General features: G+C 33.7%; 1 protein-coding gene across 3 annotated transcripts in view; it reads left to right on the forward strand.

Annotated features, from left to right (window-relative positions):
• PIK3CB (phosphatidylinositol-4,5-bisphosphate 3-kinase catalytic subunit beta) overlaps nt 1–21,063 on the forward strand; it is a 149,498-nt gene that overhangs the window by 111,388 nt on the left and 17,047 nt on the right. For all 3 annotated transcript variants that reach the window (XM_074370615.1, XM_074370622.1, XM_074370620.1), the window contains exons 13-19: nt 1,624–1,812; nt 6,127–6,248; nt 8,785–8,928; nt 10,145–10,244; nt 15,575–15,753; nt 16,512–16,621; nt 17,738–17,816. In XM_074370615.1, the coding sequence (XP_074226716.1) occupies nt 1,624–1,812; nt 6,127–6,248; nt 8,785–8,928; nt 10,145–10,244; nt 15,575–15,753; nt 16,512–16,621; nt 17,738–17,816 (923 nt within the window). The remainder of the gene's footprint in view (nt 1–1,623; nt 1,813–6,126; nt 6,249–8,784; nt 8,929–10,144; nt 10,245–15,574; nt 15,754–16,511; nt 16,622–17,737; nt 17,817–21,063) is intronic.

Below are 21,063 nucleotides of genomic sequence, written 5' to 3' on the forward strand. Positions count from 1 at the left end.
GGGTAGTGTCAGTCCTTCAATCTTGTTCTTTCTTTTTCAGTATTGTGTTGACTATTCTGAGTCTTTTGCCCTTCTGTATAAACTTTTGAATCAGTTTGTTGATATCTAGAAAATAACTTACCAGGATTTTGATTGGGTTTGAATTGAATCTGTTGATACTGAGAAAAACTGATGTCTTGACAATATTGAGTCTTTCTATCCACGAACATAGAATGTATCTCCATTTATTTAATTCTTTGATTATTTTCATCAGAGTTCTGAGTTTTCCTCATATAGATCTTGTACATATTTTGTTAATTTTATACCTGTTTCCTTATTTGGGGATGCTAATGTAAATGTTACTGTGTTTTTAATTTCAAATTCCACTTGTTTATTGCTGATACATAAGAAAGTGATACGCTTTTATACATTGACCTTGTATCCCAGTTGCTGTAATTGCTTATTAGTTCTAGCAGTGTTTCTGTTGATCTCAGGTTTTCTACATAGACAATCATGTCATCCTAATTCTTTTTTACATATGTGTACACTATTTTGAATTTCATTACTTTAGAAAATTGTTTAATGTTTATATGAAATCCTAGATAAAAATAATTTCAAGTACAAAATAATATACTAATATAATGTAAATCCTTATATAGAATCTTGTCAGATAATTCTGGAGATTTGGGGGTGGGGGAATAATACATTTTTGCCTAAATAGTATAGTTCTTTAAGTATGGGGAAATATATCTCTTTCTTTTTTTAGTGGGGGGAGGGTTAATTAGGTTTATTCATTTATTTATTTTTAATGGAGATACTGGGACTTGAACCCAGGACCTATTGCATGCTATGCACAGACTGTACCACTGAGCTATACCCTCCCCCCTCTTTCTTTTAATAATAGTATAATTCAGAGTGTGGATCCAGAAAATAGTATGGACTGTTTTTATTTTAATTTATTCTTGTAAGGATTGGGAAGGATAATAGGATAGCTGTATTGTTGTCGTTGTTGAGTTTTACTTAAGATTCTGGGCTTAATCTAAATGGTTTAATGCCTCTGAGCCAAGTAGGCACCTCTTACACTTTTTTAAAACTTTATATGTTTGGTTCATCTTTGCTATTGTTTGTTTTTTCTTTATAGAAATTGAAAGTTTAAAAAGGAGAAACTCAGTTCACGTAATGATTTCTTCTTAATCCAAATTACAGTTCTGCCACCTAGTGTTTACACATGGATTTTTTAAAAAACAGTATTTATTTTTTCTTCCTTTTAAAACACTGAGAATAGTTTTTTCCTTCATTCTTGGCTTACACATATTCAGCAATAAAAGGGGACCCACCTTTATTAATCTTTTTAAAAGAATTAGATTGTTAATATCTTACATTTTAAAGCTAATAAATTGTGTCTAAATTCATTGTATAGTTGACCCTTGAACAGCATGGGTTTGAACTGCACACGTCCACTCACAAGTGGATTGTTTGCAGTAACCCTGTACGATAGTACTACATGAATCATGGTTGGTTGAATCCTTGGATTCTGGGATTTTCGACTGCTTTAGGGGTTCACACCCATAACCCATATGTTCAAGATTTGCCCATGATGTTTTACACAATTCAGTTCTGTAATGAGTAATTTTACTTCCTTAGAGTCGAGGTGGAAAGAAGTTTCTTGCTGTACTGAAAGAAATCTTGGACAGGGATCCATTGTCTCAACTGTGTGAGAATGAAATGGATCTTATTTGGACTTTGCGACAAGACTGCAGAGAGAATTTCCCACAGTCATTGCCAAAATTACTGCTGTCAATCAAGTGGAATAAGCTTGAGGATGTTGCTCAGGTAACAAAAGATCATTTCTGTAACTCCTTTTGGGAGTATATATTACTTTGTTGATTTCATGAAAATTGTCCTTTTCTCCATAGGTATGTTTCCATAGGTTGGATAATTTTCTGCAGAAGAAATTTTGAAATTTTAAACTCTTATATATACTATTAATGGTAGACCAGAAAGTTTTAAGATTTAAAAATCCCAGATTCTGGGTAGGTTTTCTATATATTTTAGTAAAGGTAATTAAAACTTTGATCTTGGTGTAATTATCTATAATTACTACCAGCATGTGGTGGGTCCTGGGCTACTTCTAACAGTTTCATCAATGAACTCCAGAATTTTAATCTAAAGACCCTTTGCAGTAAGTGTTCTAAAATGAATATGTATTGTTTGAAAATTACTTCTATTTGTAGAAGTTAATATTTTAGAGCATAAACCATTCAGATTAATTTAACATTTATATAAGTTGGGCAATGTTGATGAATGTTTGCCTTTAGGCAGAATGGAAAAAGGGAAAAAAATTTTTTTGCTCTAAAAAAGTCACTAAATTTTAGCTGCTTGATTTAATTTTCAAGACTGAAAAAGCACTGACATTATTAAATTCACTTGGTTATCAGTGGTCTAGAGAAAGATCCTTGAAATGGCTTTTTAATCAGAATGAATACATTTGGCATATTAAAATAATTACACTTATTCACCTTACTTACTCAAATTCACCTGATCTTTTAAAAAATTTTTTTGTCGTATTAAATCTATAATGACTTTAAAAAACTTAGTCAAGAAATACATATTTATTTTAATTGTGTATTTTTAAAATCTTTGATTTTATTGTTTTACTTTTCAAATTAAGTTTAGAAAGGATTTCTTCTGAGTTTATTTCTAGTGTCTAAAGATTTTTTTGGAATCATTTTACAAAATTGTCTTATGTGTCTTGTTTAAAACTGTTTTCACAGTTAGACCATTTAAAAATTACTTACTCTGAAAAGAAAATACTTTTGTCATTTAGATAGGTTTTAATTGTTCTGACATAGTTATCCTCTAACCACTTATTTATTTAAATTCAAGATTAATTTTCTATGAATCCTCGTAATGGTTGAATATATAATACAAGCATTTTTAGTGGGCATATTTGCCTACGTCTCATGAATAGTATTCAGTTCTAAGTGCCTATCCAAGAAATGCATCATATTATTATTTTGTATAGAATTAGAGTAGAAAAAATTTCTTTCTGAGAGTGAGGTTTCCTATGGCAACTGTCAGAAAATGGAATGAGCCAATTCAGGCTTAATATTTCTTTATTTGAACCCCAGGGACAGAAAATTTTACACTCAGCAATTTTGTACACTTGTCTCATTTTCATGAGTGAATCTAAGGTGTTTTTCTCAGATATACCTTAAATTCCTCCATTTTGGTAGAAGGAAGTCAGTAGTGTCACTTAATATGCATATAGAAATACCTAAATGTGTGTAAGCAAGTATAGGAAAGCGTGAATTTCACAACCCTAATCCCTCCTTTTAGTAGTCTAGGGAGTAACAGTCAATGGAATAAAAAGTGGTGTGTTTTGGCCTCTCCCCCAACACCATCCCATTACCAGTTACAGCGACCTGGTACAAGAGACTGTAAACTGTGTTTTCAGTAAGTTGACTACTTAAAAGAAGTGGAGAGTCAGAGCCTGGTGCAAATTTGTATTCTGATTCTACAGGCATAAGCCATGGGTGAAAATTTTGTAGAGGAGTTATCTCCCATTAATCCACAGGAAAATACTCTGTTGGCATACTGCAGAAGGGGTTTCAGTAGTCTGTGCATTGGATTAATTAGGTAATTAATTAGTCAGCACTTCACTTTTTATATGACTGAGTCAGATTTCCCTTCCCTGTTTGCTTCTGTAACTTTCCCAAACTGAAGTGGTGAGTTTTGGTAATTTATTTAATTATTTGTTTATATTATTGATTTAATAATTGTAAATAAGCTCACCAAATGTAATTACTTTTCAGTGGTCGGGCTATTTGTAATTCACAACCTAGTTGAACGTCTAGTATTACAGGATATTATCTGTCCTTTGCTGTACTGTTTTTGTGGAGCAGTGTATTCCACATGTTAACTGGGGATGGCAGGAGTTTTTTTAAACTATTGTTTCAGACCTTCAGGAAGAGGTCCTCTTTATCCTTAATGAAGGCTCCTGATTCATTAGGGCCTTGGGGAAAAGTGGGCAGGGGGCCACATCAGTGATAAAAGTGTGGAGAAGTAGGTGTTATATCTTTAAAACAGTATTTCTCAAAGTTTCTTCATTATTACACTCCTTAGGAGCCTTCTTAGATATTTTCCCCCTACCAGCCCCGTCCCCATGGAATTTTAGTACCACAGATGAGTATATGTCTGCTTATGTACTGTATGCACATATGTACTTCACACATTAAAAGAACAAGTATGAAGCTTATTCTTTTTATTCAGTGTAAGTCTAAGAATAATTAAACCAGAATTTAAGGTAAATGTTAAAATACAAAAACTAACATTTCACTGTATTTGTTGAATAACTTTGATGTGATTTATTATGTAAAATGTAAAATGTTAGCAGTTTATGTAAATACACTAATAATAACAGTGCAGTCAAATTTTTTAAATTATTCAAAGGTGGTATTTTTCTGCTAATGTAAAACATTAAAAAATTAAGTTCATTAAAAAATTATCTTTAGTGAACTCAACTTTTGAATTTGCTTCATGTGAGAAAATACCTTTTAACCTATTATTCATTTAGATATTACTGACTTTTTTTTTGGCACTTGACATAATTAATGAGAGGTTCAATAATTTACAGAATTAAAGTAATAAAATGTAAATTGTATTTACACAGTTGTCAAAGCTCAGGTCTCACAAAAGCTTGAACAACAAACAACAAGGCAGTCAGCAGGTACTTGCAGGTCTCCTCTTTCAACATGATTTTGAGATTGAGCGGTCATTTGAGAGAAAAGCCTTGAGTCATTGCCATCTACTTGCCATATATATATATATATGTATATATAGTTGGTTTACAGTATTGTGTTAGTTTCTTGTGTACAGCATATTGATTCAGTTATATTTATATATATTTTCATATTCTTTTTATTACAGGTTATTATAAATTATTAAATAATAGTTTCCTGGGCTACACAGTAGGACTTTGTTGTTTTTTTATTTTATATATAGTAGCTTGTATCTGCTAATCCTAAACTCCTAATTCACCCCCCCATCCCCTTTGGCAAATATAAGTTGTTTGTTTTCTGTGTCTTGCCATATTTTTATAGCTCTGATCATACATACATTTTGTGTATCTTCCTTGGACTTGATGTCAGTGCTACTTATGTGATACCCAAGAAAACTTGATGACGTAAATCAAATATTAAGGAATAAGATTTTGTCAGACAGGATTGAGCTTTGGAGGGCTGCAAATCATAATTAGCAAAAAAATTTTTCCCCTTGCCTCCATAACCACTTTTCTTCTCACTTACCATCCCTGATAAGAATGCATGCTATAAATATAGAATGCATGCTATAAATATATCAAAACCATGGGAAGAAGAGACTCTTTCTTGCCAGAAGTGACCCTGATGAGTCTCAGTGTGTCCTGATGTAAGGCAGATAAGAGTCCTTTTTGGTGATTTGGGTTTTTTATCCTATGTCTAGATGATTGCTAGGTGGCATGTGTAAGTGGGAGACTGGCTTATTTAGCTTGTGTATAGGAAATAAACTAGATTCTGTTTATTTCTTGTGGGTTACTTATTATGATTTAAAAGGTTTAAACTTGTTATGGTCAATGAAGTTTTGTTAAGTGATAGACATTCTTAAAAATATTAAGAACTAAAAGTAAACTCCCTTAAGATAATTTTATATTGAGTTACTAATGAACTTTTTATATGTAAATTGCCTGTTATTAAGCTGAGCCTTGCAGCTTTTATTTATAGTTTGAATTTTACCTTTAGATATTTCTTGATCATTTCTCTCTCCTCCTCTCTGTCTTCTTATCCTCACCTCCCTCTCTCTCTCTCCCTGCCTTCCCTCCTTTCTTTGCTTTAAATAATTATTAAATGGCTAATGATTGTAGAATTCATATACTGTGTGTCATTCTACTTCCATGTAAGTATATAATAGCTTTTTTACTTGCTTATCTATAGAATATGTCAAAAGCGACAATCTTTATTAATCTATATTAACAAGAATGGATTTTTGCAGCCTCAGTAATTGTAAATATCCTTCTCCTTTCTTTTGACCAATCTCTGCTCTTATGTGCTAAGGAAAAATAGATTACTTTTCTCTCCTATAATTCCTGAAACAGTCTCAATTTTTAAACAGCTTCAGGCACTACTTCAGATTTGGCCTAAACTGCCCCCCCGGGAGGCCCTGGAGCTTCTCGATTTCAACTATCCAGATCAGTACGTGCGAGAATATGCAGTGGGCTGCCTGCGACAGATGAGGTATCTCCTTCAGGTCGCTTTTTTTGGGTCAAGGAATAACTTGCGGGTGGGTAGAGAAGTTGATGTCTTCTTGAACGTCTCATAAGAAAGGAAAAGGCTAGGAATGCTTCACAGTCCAAAGCATTTGTTCCCTCCACCCTCACACTCTTCAGTCTCTCATGTTTACTCTGTATTATAAAACAAAAACCAAACAAAAACTGGATCTGGTGGTCCCCAAGTCACCCTCAGTTTCCATGGCTCAGCATGTAGTCGCTCTTGACAAGATTTATTACAGCAAAAAGGTACAGAGCAGAATTGATTGGCATGGCAGAGGAGAAAGATTTATTGGGCACAATCTGGAAGAAACCAGGAAGAAGCTTTGGAGTCACATTAAACACACTTAATTCCCTCAGCAACAAGTTGTAACAACACACCTGAAATGTCTACCAGGGACGCTCATTAGAGACTTAGTGACCAGGGTTTTTTTTTGGGGGGGTGGGCTGGTCACATAAGCTCCCTTTGCCTAACATATACCAAAATTCTAGACTCCCAGAAGGAGATGGATGTTGAGCATAAACTGTATTGTTTGCAAAAACTGTTTAGGCACAGTGAGCCATTCTTACGTGTTAGGGTGGTGGGAAGCCTTCCTAAATCTATGCTCCTTGATGCCAGTCAAGGGCTAACCTTGTAAGAATGCTTTTTCAGAGGATAGCAGTCAGGCTTGCTGCTATATTAAACGCTTTTCTGTCCACTACCCAGAATTAAGAAATTAATATTTGTCTTTTTTTTTTTAAGTTTTTATTTTAAAGCAAGTAAGTTACAGTTAAAGTCCTTGTAGTTTCCTTACCCAGCCCTGAACACTTTCACTTCCCAGAGGCAACTGTTACCATGAATTTGGTGTATATCCTTCTATACTACATCTTTCTGTTTTTAACCACATTTGTATATTTATAAAAATACAGATATTGGATAATATTGTACATTTAAAAATCACCCAAATGTGTTGCCATATGCATTGTTTTAATTTTCCTTTTTTAATTCAACATTAGGTTCTTGAGGTCAGTCTCTCCTGTGAGGTATAAATGTAGTTTATTCCTTTCACTACTGTGTAATGTTCTGTCATAGGGATATATCTTATCTACTCCATTACCGTACTGAGGAACAGTTTAAATTTTCTCCAGATTTCCCTATTGTAAATAATGCTGCAGTGAACATGCTTGTACAGTCCCTTTTGGATAGTACATGTGTGAGAATCTATAGGATTTATTTGATGAAATGTCATTATTGCAACAGTCTCAGACAATGAGCATTTTCAGGTTTATCCATTTTCTAGCTTCAAAATGAGGGGTTATACTTTACAGCTATTTGAAGAAACAGAAGTTACCAGAAAATTAGGTGTACTATGCTCCTTTTTTTTTTTTCTTTTTCTTTTTAAAATAAACCATACATGTTTAAAATTGTGTGATATCCAAATGAAATTACACAAACTCTTCAATAGTGGCTATTTTGGGAGGAGTGAAATATGAAATGTAAGGAAAGAGGAAACCTCTTCTATTTTTATACTTCCATCTTTTACACCTTTTATAGGTTTTATAGATAGTTTTAAGAAATGAGGCCACCAGCTGTTCCTCAGTTTCCCTGAGTTTGCATTGGAGACCTGAGAGGGAGGGGCTACTTGGGCCCCCTTGGGCTGAAGTGTTTTTCTTAAATGTATTGATTTCTAGGAGGAGATTACTATGATCCCCATGCTCCATATAGGTAATTCTGATGCAGCATCCTATGTTAAATTTTCTGGTTATGAAGTTTTTTCCTGGTATGTCCAGGAAAAAGTATCCTAGATTTCAGTCCCAAGTCTGCTTTAGACTGCATCTTAACCATTTATTGTCTTAAGACAACAGTCACTGAGTAGAGGACTTGGGATTCGTATCTTACTGACTCCTGGAATTGACCCTGATGGGGAGTGTGTTTACATGTGAATGGTTTAGAGATGGATATGAAATAGAGAACCCCAACCTTAATTAATTCAGCTCATTTAATTATAATATTTTGTTACATTAACTCAGTGAATCATTTCCCACTTATAAACTCCTTATCCTTCAAACTATTTGAAGTTAAGATTTTAATTGTTCATTCATTAACTGGAAGAAGAAATTACTTAACCCTAATAATAGGAAAGGAAAATAAATTGCTAAAGTACTGATAGAACTTGTATTTTAAAAAGCTGGTTGGTTGACTGAGTATGTAACTTTTTCAGCATGATCAGAAAACTTACCTAATTTTTTTGTGACTTTGGTCTGCCATATCAACCTAGTTAATTTAATACAAATGTCCCATATATCTGTTCTTTTCTCCTTTTCAACCCCCCTCCTGCCCATCAGAAATCCTCAGCTTTTCTTGTGTTACTATAACAGTGAAACAGTGAGTGTAAGCATGTAACAAGCTTGACCCACCAGAACTGTTGTGTTTCAGTAAGTTAGTATTTGATAGTTTGATAGGAAGGGGTCTTTTTCTGGCACTCGTTGTTGAATGACTTACTGTGTCTTTATTTTCCTTTCAGTGATGAAGAACTCTCTCAATATCTTTTACAACTGGTGCAAGTTTTAAAATATGAGCCTTTTCTTGATTGTGCCCTCTCCAGATTCCTATTAGAAAGAGCACTTGCTAATCGGAGGATAGGGCAGTTTCTATTTTGGCACCTTAGGTAAGTCTTTTATATTTCAAATTGAGTCCACCTTGTGCTTTTGTAAATATTAATCAGCGTAATACAGGAAATTTAGCGAAACAGGCAGGTGCTTTAGGTTTTTCTAAGCCATCTGTAACATTTATGCTTTCTTGGTATCTTCTACTACTTTTTAATAGCCAGACTCTTAATTTTCATGATTTGCCAAAGTAATTCAGATAGGTCAGATAATAACTGTTTTTATTATAATAATTATTTCCACTGCTAATAATTATTATAATGTATTGCTATTTTCCAGTAAAGGGTCCTTACCATGTTTAATACACTTGGACTAGAAACAGACTTCCTCCAGAAGGTTGTGGAAAGTAGTATCATTGTTGCTACTATTGCATAAATAAAGATTTTAAAGCTTTCCTGTGATAGCAGCAACTTCATTTTTCAGTTCTTCCTAACTAGGTAATTTTCAGGAATACATGAACCTTATTTCACCAACTTTACATAGGAATAAAATCAGGAAAGAGAACTAAAGTTCTTTTGTTTCCTAGGAAAATTTTCAGTTCCTTATTTCTGACTCTGTACTTGGACATTTTTTGATATTTTCATCTGGACTTCAGAGTATTGCAGCTAATCATTAACAGAAGAAAATATCTTTTCTTTTTTGTGGCTAAGTTTCTTAATGAAAATAAGCTGTTACAGTACTTTGATATTAATTTTAAGGGTTATATTTCTGAATCTTGATTTCTTTATTACTCATAGAGTTTTTCCTTTCTTATTTTTAACTTCTGTTTTCTCATCAGTTTCAATCTTTTTATTTTTAAATCCCTCAAGGAATAACATAATAAGGTATTCTTTCCTTTTTCAAATGTGTACACCATTCTTTGTGTGAGAAAAAAATCTAATAGAACCTAATTGAGGGATTAGTCAATTGTGGTCGGAGTCAGATCTATGTTTCATCTTAATTGTCTCTAAATTGGTAACATTACCATTTCACTCCAGAAAACAAGTAAGATGAGAAAACCTTGAATTTCTTGGAATAAACAATTAATTAATGATAAAATCTTGTATCTTTTTGAACTACAGTGTTTAAAGAATTGGAAATTTGTGCATCACACAAGATGATGTGTTCTTTCGTTTGATTAGCATCATAAGTTAGTTTCATAATAGCATAAAGAAATCAGTATTTTTATTAGGTGATCTAAAGTGTTTGAAAAACCATTTAAATATTAACTTTCTGCAGGTCAGAAGTGCACATTCCTGCTGTCTCAGTACAGTTTGGTGTCATCCTTGAAGCATACTGTCGGGGAAGTGTAGGTCACATGAAAGCACTTTCCAAGCAGGTATCGGCTTATTTTAATCTTCATGTTCACTTTGCCACGTGGTATTTGATAAATTGTATCATATGCTATTTTCCCCATCACGTTATTTCATAGAAGTTTCAGTAACTGAACCCAGTTACTACATTTTTTAACCAAAATTTAAGCCAAGAAATGAAGTTTAACTAATTTTAACAGAAGAGTATTAATTGAATGCTAGCTGAAAAATTAGCCAGGATTCCTCATAGTATCTATATTAATACTGTGCCTTAAATTTCAGTAGGAAATACCTATTTAAACATGTTTAACAATGGGTTTGATGGTAACAAAGGTTATGAAATCCTTAGACACTCTTTTTTCTTATCTCTGAGTTACTCTTTCCAGTAATATTTATGTTTACATGCTCTGCCATTTGTTTCAAACTGAGATATTTTGACACCTAAGTCCGTTGGTGTTAACAGCTTCTGGAGTGCAGAATCCTCAAGGTGTTTTTTCAAACTATACATACCTGCCTGAGATTGTGATACTCTGCCACATCTTCCTAAGCCTTCATTTTCTAATCATTGCAGATGTTGAGATATTAGTGATATTAATAGGTCAGATATTAAATGCTTACTTTATACCAGTAACCATACCAAGTATTTTAAGCATGTTACTTCACTCTCCTAATAATGTGCCACAACACTGTCTGGATTTGACAAGGCGAAAGACCAAGGCTCCAAGAAATTAAGTTACTTTAGCCTAAAACCCCACAACTTAGTGAAGGAGTAAGTTTCAATCTTAGATCTGTCCAGCTATAAAACTAAATCTCTTTATTATACTGGGAGTTTTCAAACCTTTTTAGCAGTACAACTTTCTTTTTTAAATCAAAAGTTAAAGATAGATCCATTATATAAAATAGACAATAATGTGATTTTGTCACCGTAAATGTATTTCTGAAGCTAAAGTAAAACATAAGCCATTAAATAGAAACATGAAGCTGTTTTACTAAACACAGGATTTTGCTGGGTTTATTGTTGACAGTTGTCTCAATTCCCAGTTATTTGTGTATTTTGTTTTGGAGATAATCTTGATTTATACAGCTAAGTAATTGCAAATAGTAATGGTTTTTAAATTGCTTTCTTGCAAATGAGAAAGCATAACCATGGCCCAGGCTTGGTTTACTGGTGGTTTCTTGGTCCTCTGAAGGATGAGTGAGAGCAGTTCTGCCATCAAAGTAAAGCAGCCCCGTATTAGCTTCCTCATGCTGGAATCCTTCATTGACAGATAGCAACACTATGCTCTTGTTCTCTAGCAGTAACTTTTCCTGAATTGAGTATCATCTAACCTAACACAAGAGAGTAATGTTCAGCAGGCAATAGTAGGTATTTGTTAATTTTTGTTTGTCTTTCCCCAAATTCTAAGGACCTGTGCTATGATTCACCTATGGGAGCCTGCCAAAGGCTCCAAATAGCATCCCTATCTGTCACTGACAGTTCAAGCACCATTAGATATTCTGGATCATGTGATTACAGTTTGCATGGCAGTTGGGACCTGCTGTAGAGGCCTTTCTTGTTCTGGACCTCAGTCAAAACCACCACCTTTTTGGGTGCTAGATCACTCAGTAAATAGGCCATAGTACATACCCACATGGGGAATCTGTTGCCTCCAAAATCCAGAGAGGCCCACTAGATGTTGTGCCTTATTTCTGGTTGTAAGAGAGGCCTAAGCAACAAATTATTCTTCACCTTAGAAGGGCTCTCTTGGCGTACACCATATGAGTTGAGCCCTAGAAGTTTCACTTGAGATTGAAGGCCTCAAACTTCTGTCAGATTTATTTCCCACCTTCTCACATACAAATTTCTTTAAATCTAGAGTAGTTGCTACTTCTTAATAACTTGGTTTAGTCAGCATAATTTTATCACTGTAATGGACCAGCCTAATAATCTTATTGAAAGGCAGTCAGGATCCCTTTAAACTAAATTATGACATGGACCTGGAGCATTGAAACACCCTTCAGTTAGGACATTGAAAGTGTATTGTTGGCTTTGCTAACTTAAGCAGATGGCTAGTGATGATCCTTATTGACACGTATGGGAAAAAAGTATTTACCAGATCAGTAGTTACATATCAGATACCAAGGGGTATGTTACTTTGCTTAAGCAGTGAAACTGCATCTGATATACTGCCTAGTCAATGTTATGATAATCCATTGTAATTCTCTAAGATCCATCTATCTTTTGCACAGGCCAAATAGGCAAGATGAATGAGGATGTGATGGGAGTCACCACCCCTGCATCTTTAAAGTCCTTGATGATGACACTAATATGTGCAGTCACCCCAGGAACTCATTTACTATTTTCTTAGGTAGAGGCAGTTGTAATAAACCATTTGGCCTTTCCCACTGTAATAGCCCTCAATCCACAGGTCAGAGAACCACCATGGGGATTCTGCCAGCTTCTGAATATATCTGTTTCAATTATGCCTTCCCGAACTGAAGAAATAACTACAAGGTTTGCAACCCACTGGGCCTACTGTGAGACAGATCTATGCTAAAACTCCATCATTAACTTGACTATCATAAGCCCCTACTCTGGTGAACCTCAGTGACATTTTGGGCCTCTGGGAATTAGTGTCAGTTTAGAGCTAGTGTTCACTGGTCCCTCAAAGATCTGATTATTTCCTTTCCCCCAGTACCATGGTGAAAGGCCGTAGGTCCCTTTGGGGAGGCCAAGGGAAAGTCAATTTCAGTCTGATCTAGTAGGATTCGTAGGCATCATTCAGCACTGATGGAAGAATTTGGGGGATTTATCAACTTTTCAATGTGTCTTGATCTATGAGTGCATCTTAGGGAAATGAGTCCTGAAGGTTTACTCCTTAGGTGTTTATTATTGTCACTGTATAAACATAGACCATAAGCTATATATGACTGTACGTATCACAGTATGTCAGCTGTAGATATTAGCAGGGTAGTTTCATCTAGATGATATAATCTAAAATCAGTATATTCAATCCACCTAACTTTTCTGTAATACTACATTTTCTCTCCCAGACCTTGCTTTTTGGTACTTTGTATTTTCCTCATGGCAGAGACTCTGCTACCTTTTTATCTTTTCTAACGTCTTCTTTCTCACTTGAGGACTATTTGTTTCTCCACTTCTAACCTTCTGTTCATTCCTGTACCTCTCTGGTATCACACCCTATTTTTATATCAGATCTCTGTAGTAATTTCCAGTTTCACTGCACTTTTCTAACTTACTTGCATTGCCAGAGGAACTACCATAGGTTTTCATAAATGATTTTAGTATTTGTGGTTTTTTATTCATGTTAAAACAACTATATCTGATCCCTCCTTTTTGGAAAGCTCTTCAGTGATGGTGATATAGCTAACATTTATTCACCACTTTTTATGGACCATTTATTCTTCACAACACTATGAGATAGATACTGTTAGTCCCCTTAATTTTATAGTCCTTTTAAATATATTTCATACATATCAATGTCTCTTGTGTTCATGGCCACCATCCCATGTACTTCAACCCATTATCCTTTTTTACCTGGACATCTTCATCAACGTTCTTAATTGTGCCCCTTTGTCTCCATTCGTTTGCATATGCATCTGCACACACACACACCCCCTCCATTCTCTACACAGCAGATAAAGTGATCTTTTTAAAATATAGATATATTCCCTTTTTAAAATCCCTGCAGTAATTTTCATTGCACAAAGAATTAAGACCCCTCTTGATAAAGTCCCAACTTCTTTGACCTCATTCATATGATCAGACTACACTGAACATTTTCCTGGTTCTCTGGAAACCTCAGTTTGACTTTTATAACAGCAAACATATGGCATATGTATGATCACATTCTTACTTTTTCTTGACTGATGAACAGCAAGGGCAAGACTGTACCCTTTACATGGCAGTTCTTGTTATCACTGTAAACTTATAGTGTGACAAGGTGTTGAAACACTTAAAGTGTTTGACTTATGGCCATATGGGTATTAAGGACACTGTCCAGGAAATGGGTATCAACGTAATTAGTTCTAGGGCCTGAAAATTTGCAACTGTACAAACATGGAAGAAATTCAAATTTGAAATACTTCAGAAAGTTCCTGTTTGCATAGCCCATTTTTCGGCTAGTTGCCTTTTCACCAGTGTTTGTACAGCTCCTGAAGTTGTTGAGAAATGGAGTGTCTGTGGTTTTGACAGATGGCTAACTTGGCAAACTTCAGCCATCTCGATTTTATCATCTAGCTACATAGAACCTTCCCAGTTTCCTGTGAGCAGGCCTTCAGCCTGTCTGTAGAAACTGCATGCCTGAACTTACCTCCCTAGAGTCTTAGTGGTTTCCTTGCATAAAAGCTAAGTTCAAAAAGGAAAACATGATGTAAAATAAATGTCTTATTCATGGAAATGCAAGCCATGGTGTTCATAGTGTTTGTTGTATGCATATTTTATATGCTTGTTTTATACAGTTTATATGTTGATACGTGTATTTTCTTTTTTCATTTGTTGTTTCCAGTTTTAATGACATGATACAATAATTCCGTTTTATGGTTGGCCGAGTCTGGGTCTTACAGAATTTTGCAAAATATGACATAGAAAGCCCTTCAGTTACTAAGCAAGAAAGTTGACTTTTGAATATATGGTTTTGATTTAGTTGGCTATTGTCAATTCACGTTGTACTACTTGCATACTTTTTTTTTTAATTTGTGTAAGTTTTGATAGAGTTACCTCATTATAAAGACAAATAATTTAGACTTGGACAACAACTACTATTGTCAATATTTATATTTATTTTATTATACAATAATTTACTTTATACTATTAATGGAAAGAGAATATACTGAGAAGATGTCATACAAGAGCAATGATAAAGATAGTAAGGTTGGGTGTCAACTCCAGGATTGTTTGTACATAGATTTTCCTTTCATACTATGGAGTTGACCAGATAGAGTGGTTCAGATTAATTGTGTTTCAAACTCTAATCTTCATTTAGTTGCAGAGTTCTGAGTGGTTTAAGTTTAATACTTACCTTCTCCCATCCAAGTACTAACCAGGCCCGACCCTAAGTTTCATATTTATCTTCTTACCCACAGTCTATGTCTCTTTTCTTTTCTCTAATTTACAAGATTTTATTTAAGAAAAGGGTTAAAGAACATTTGAAAGATGAGACTTTAACAGGTGATAAAAATACTTTGTTGTATGTAATACAATTGTGATAAAGCAAACACTGTTTTTACTTTAGTTGGTTGTCCTGTGTGTGGAGGGGAGAGGTGAGTAGAGGGGAAATATTTGTTGATTAATATCATCACATGATGTTATTTTTAACATAAATGAATTTTGGTGGTGGGGAAACTTATTTTTCAGGTTGAAGCACTCAATAAATTAAAAACTTTAAATAGTCTAATCAAACTGAATGCAGTGAAGCTAAATAGAGCCAAAGGGAAGGAGGCCATGCACACTTGTTTAAAACAGAATGCTTACCGGGAAGCCCTTTCTGACCTGCAGTCACCTCTGAACCCGTGTGTCATGCTCTCAGAACTCTAGTAAGTGACCATCTGTACTGTACTTAGTGAATCTCCCACAAAAACAGCAATTCAGAAAGGATTTCTGAGTGACTGCCTTGGGGGAACAGTAGGCCAGCTGTTAGCCCCAGAAAGTGGAATATAATTAAAAACGGAAAAATCTTAAAGTCTTCAGAAGTTATTCTTGTGTTTAATAGGATGTATGTCTTCTAGCTTAATTTACTTGTGGGGTTAGTGAAAGTTAATGCAAGTTAATTTCCTTTCAATTGTATGTAATTTGGTTTTCTATATTACTGGTTTCTAAGAGATGAAAATCCTAAGTAAGCAAAATGTTGGCAACCACCATAGATTACTTACTAATTAACTTTCCTATTTTAAAATAAGATTTAGATTAGAGCAGGAGTACATTGGTATTCAAAACTGATCCCCCTTAAATCAAGAATGAGCTCACAGTACAATGTTATATTCTGATTTTTAATGTCTATGTGTAATAACATAAAATTAAGGAAGAATAAGGAAAGAAAAGGGGGAATTTTAAATGTAGTTGTGTGAAGGACAAATCTGGGTTTTCAGTCCTGCTCATCTGGCATCACTACATGCCAGCCAAGGCTATCATCTCGGTTGTTTTTCTACCGAATGGAAATATTCTAGTTTTGACTTCTCTCAGCCTGAATGGAACAGGTGAGGGGTTTTCCCAAGCCTAGTTATATCATGGCAAAATTATAGTCTTGCTATATCTTTAAATTGAAGTGGGCTAATTTTCTCCTTTTTGCTTTCAGTGTTGAAAAGTGTAAATACATGGATTCCAAAATGAAGCCCTTGTGGCTGGTGTACAACAACAAGGTGTTTGGAGAGGATTCAGTTGGAGTGATTTTTAAAAATGGTGATGGTATGTAGTGAGGTTTTAACAGTGCCAAATTCCATAGTATTTTTCATTTGTTGCTTAATCTGAAAGCTGATGTGTACATGTGTAACAAAGAGGTGGCAACCAAAAGGTAGCTATACATGGTCAGAAATTGAATTTGGCATGTCTTAAATATTTTTTTTTCCATCTTGGAAAATGATTTCTACGGTTTACTTATATACATTGCTCTAATGAACCTTTCTTTTTTCCTACGAAGTACAAAGCTTTCTACTCCTTTCATAAAAAGTTTGTGAAATACAAGAGAATATTTTCAATAATATATTCATACACCCTGTTTCAGTGATAGGAACTTTGATATTGCTGCCATAGGTTTGTATTTTAATTAAAATATCTTACTCATACTTTATAAAGGAAATGCCCCTGAAGTAATCACACCCACCAAAAGGCAGTTATCATTGCTGCCACTAACAAGTTTTGTGATTACAAGTCACGTAAAATTCATTGAGCTTTTGGTTCTTCGGACCCATGAGGATTATAGTGTCTCTGTGTGTTGGGTTTGTTAAAAGGAATTAAGTGAGATAACATAAGTAAATGTGCTTACAACTGTTTTAAAAAGCACTTGTATTTTGCTAGACATTTAACCCCACTTGACCACATGAATGTCATTATGTAGCAGTCAGTACTTTCACAGCCTGATACCTGAAAATTACCTTGTACCTGATAATAAATAAAATCAACTATTACAGTTTTATGAATCCAACATGCAGTTACTTATGTGATTCTTAAGAACTTCTTGTGCATCCCTAAAAAACAAGTAAGAAGGGAAAAAATTAGCCATGTGAATTGTATGAATGCTGTAATACAGCATTACTGTTACAACATACATACAATTAGTATAGTAGCTTGCACAAGGTAAAGTGCTAAAAATATTTTTAATTTCTGATATAGTTACAGGGACATGCTAACCCATAAACCTAATATTTAACATAGTAAATACGGTTAGCATTAAAATTTGGAAAATTAGAGCATTTGTCTTTTTTTTGAGTCAGTTAATTCTGGCTGAATTAGCTAATCTTGAATTAATGGTATTAGGCATAAAATGGAAAGCACTTATAATAAAGCAGGGTATTTCCCTCTTAGATTTACGGCAAGATATGTTGACTCTCCAAATGCTGCGCTTGATGGATTTACTCTGGAAAGAAGCTGGTCTGGATCTTCGGTGAGATTTCCTTTTTTTTTTTTTTTTTTAAGTTTAAAAACCTCTTTTGGGGGGGTAATTAGGTTTTTATTTGTTTATTTATCTTTAATGGAGGTACTGGGGACTGAACCCAGGACCTTGTGCACGCGGGGCATGCACTCTACCACTGAGCTACACTCTTCCCCACTTCGGTGAGATTTCTAGTGAACTTATTTTTGTTTCGTTTTGTTCTTCCACAGCAAAATTTAAAAAACTTCTTGTTGATTCCTTTCTTCCTACTATTTTAATTGATTGTTGTTTATCATAATATTTATATAGTATTTTATAGTTTACAGTGTGTTCTTAAATATATTACCTCATTGAAACCTCATCAGGTGTGAAATTATGCATGTGACAGCAAGAGACATTCCAACCAGTGGTTGTGAAGGTGGTCTCAGGGATGATGCACTGGTGGTGGTCATGGGAGTGATAAGCCAGAGAAGGGCCTGCCCCTGTTTTTACTTAGCCTGGTAACTGATTCCTCTACCTTCCCAAAAGGAAAGTGTTTAGGTGACTCTCGGGGCTTTTCGCTTGCCACTATTATTTGGGGTAGACAGTGAGCAGAACAGGTTTATGGCAACAACAAAAAGAAACAATGGATTTTAAAAGTTAATTATTATCAAATCTTTTAAGGTAAAGAGCAGATGAATATAATTGCAAACAAAATGTTGGTATGTTTAACTATATACCAATACAAGATTTGATTGTCAGCCAACCAAATTAAAAGTCAAACCTCACAGTGGGCATTATATTCATAATGAACAGGACAGGGGGATGATAATTCTAAATATTTAAAGAGCTCATAGAAATAAATACATGGGGAAGAAATGTGCAAAAGCTATTCATACAACATATAGCATAAACAAACTAATAATTACGTGAACACCATCAGTTCCAGTGTAGAAGTACGAATCACAGGAACAGTTAGAACCATGGATTTACTTGCAAAGATTTCATTAAATGAAATTTAGTCTAGGACACTGTTGGCATAACAGAAGCACAAACATTGTCATATACCATTGTAAATTAATAATAAACTTGATACAGAAAGGTTTATGTTATTAGTTTATTTTATATCACAATAGTAGAATAGTGGTTTAAAAAATTAGCTTTTCCATATGACTAAATATCTCAGATATTTAAAAATACTATTTATAGGGAATTGGTAACAATTTGGAGAAAAGTACTTATCTTCAAATAGCAAATGAAATAAGTGAGATGCAAGAAGGTATTTTTACAGAATTATTTTGATCATGTTAAAAATTCACTGAAAAATGACCCACTAAAATGTTGACAGAACCTACAGTGGTAATAGGCATTACTTTTGGGTGTCAGGATTAAAGGTGGTTTTCATTCCCTTCCCCACCACTTTGTATACCTGTTTCTCTAGTTTTCTGCAGTGGGCATGTACTCCTTTTTAATTAAGGAGGAAAAAAAAACATTAAGCTTGTTTCATGATATAAAACAGGTCCATACAGTTCAAAAAATTTTTTTATGGTAGGTATTGATGATTCACTTCATCTTTTACCTGATTCTTTATGTTTTATTTTTGTAATTGTGGAATGTTTCAAACATGAAATACAGAAGCTTTGATAAATATGTATTTAGCAGTTAAAAGACAGATGTTAACATGCTTTCATATTTACTTTTAAAAAAAAGGAATTAAACATGCAGATAATATTAATGCATTTTTATCTTCTTCTTTCTTACATCTCAGAATTTGCCACCATTCTAAAGCTGTAATATATAATTTTTGTGCTTAAACTGTATGTTATATATCCGTTTTATGTTTTGAACTGTAAATAGATACTGTCATATCACGTGTAACTTTTTGCAGTTTACTTATTACATTTTTTTGAGATTTATCAACATTAATATTTGAAGTTCTAATTTGTTATTTTCACTTCTCTATTAATGCTTTGAATAAATATAAAAATTTATTCGTTCTCCTATTAGTAGCTATTTGTGTTCATTTTTTCCCCAAAAAAACTAAAAAGAAAAACCTAACCCCTTGAGTCTGCACACTTATGAATATCTCTTTATTCACATTTGGAAGAGTTCCTTTTATAGTCAGAAGTGGGATTGCTGGGTCATAAGTATGCATATTTTCAACCTTACCACAGTTGCTCAACTAGCTTCCAAAATAGTTGTACCAGTGTTATGTTTCCACTCAAAAGTATCTCCTTGCCAATCAGACTTGTTAATTTTTTGCAAATCTAATAAATATAGCATGGCGTCTCATTGAATTTTAATTTGCATTTCTTTGGTTGAGTATTTTTTCAGTATTTATATGTATTGTGTTTTCTCTATGCTATAGATTACCTAGGTTTCTTTAAGGTTTATGTTTTTTTTTACATTGTTTTTAAAAAATCCTTCCCTGTACAGTTATTTTAAAGGTATTATATTTTATTTTGCGAATTTTAAACTTGACATGCTTTATTCTCATCTGCCTCTGCAAAAATTTGGTCCTAATGCTGATTTTTTGGAGTCTATGTTTTTTTGACTACTGATTTTCCTTAATGATTATTGGACTCTTCAGATTGTTTTCCCTCTTGAGTTTTTTTTCTTGAGTCATTTTTGAGACTAAGAATTGTCCAGTTTATCAGTGTTTTCAAATTTATTACCATACATTTTTAAAAACAACCTCTGGTAATTTTAAAACCTCTATGTTTAATTTTTTTTCTTCTTTTGCATTTGTGAAATTATTTTATATGCAGTATTTTTTCCTTATGTCTTTTTTGTTAGTCTTTTCCTTACTAGTCTTTAGAGGTTTGCTTCTTAGTATTTTAAAAGAATGGGCTTCTAATATTGTTTAGCTTTTTGTTTCTTATTTTGTTATTTATTATCTCTTTGTTTCCTTCTTTTATTCTGTTCTGATTTTTTGAGACAAACACTTAGAACATTAATTTCCATTTTTTCATATATACAAATTAAAACCATAAATTTCTTCTAGCTACTGCCTTAGCTGCATCCCATAAGTTTTAAAATGTACTTATTTATGCACTTTCATAATACATCACACTATATAGAATTCAATTCTAAATATTTCATTAATTTCGGTTTTTATTTCTTCAACTCCCGAACTAGGTTAAATTATTTTGACTTAAAAATGCATTAGACCCTTTGTTGTTGTCTCTATGATGTTTAATTTTATTGTATTATTGTCAGATTATGTGGTCTGTACAAGATCAGTGTCATATTTCTTAAGATTCATTGTGCCTTACTAGAA

Source organism: Camelus bactrianus, chromosome 1, assembly GCF_048773025.1.
Source record: "Camelus bactrianus isolate YW-2024 breed Bactrian camel chromosome 1, ASM4877302v1, whole genome shotgun sequence".
NCBI classification, from domain to species: domain Eukaryota; kingdom Metazoa; phylum Chordata; class Mammalia; order Artiodactyla; family Camelidae; genus Camelus; species Camelus bactrianus.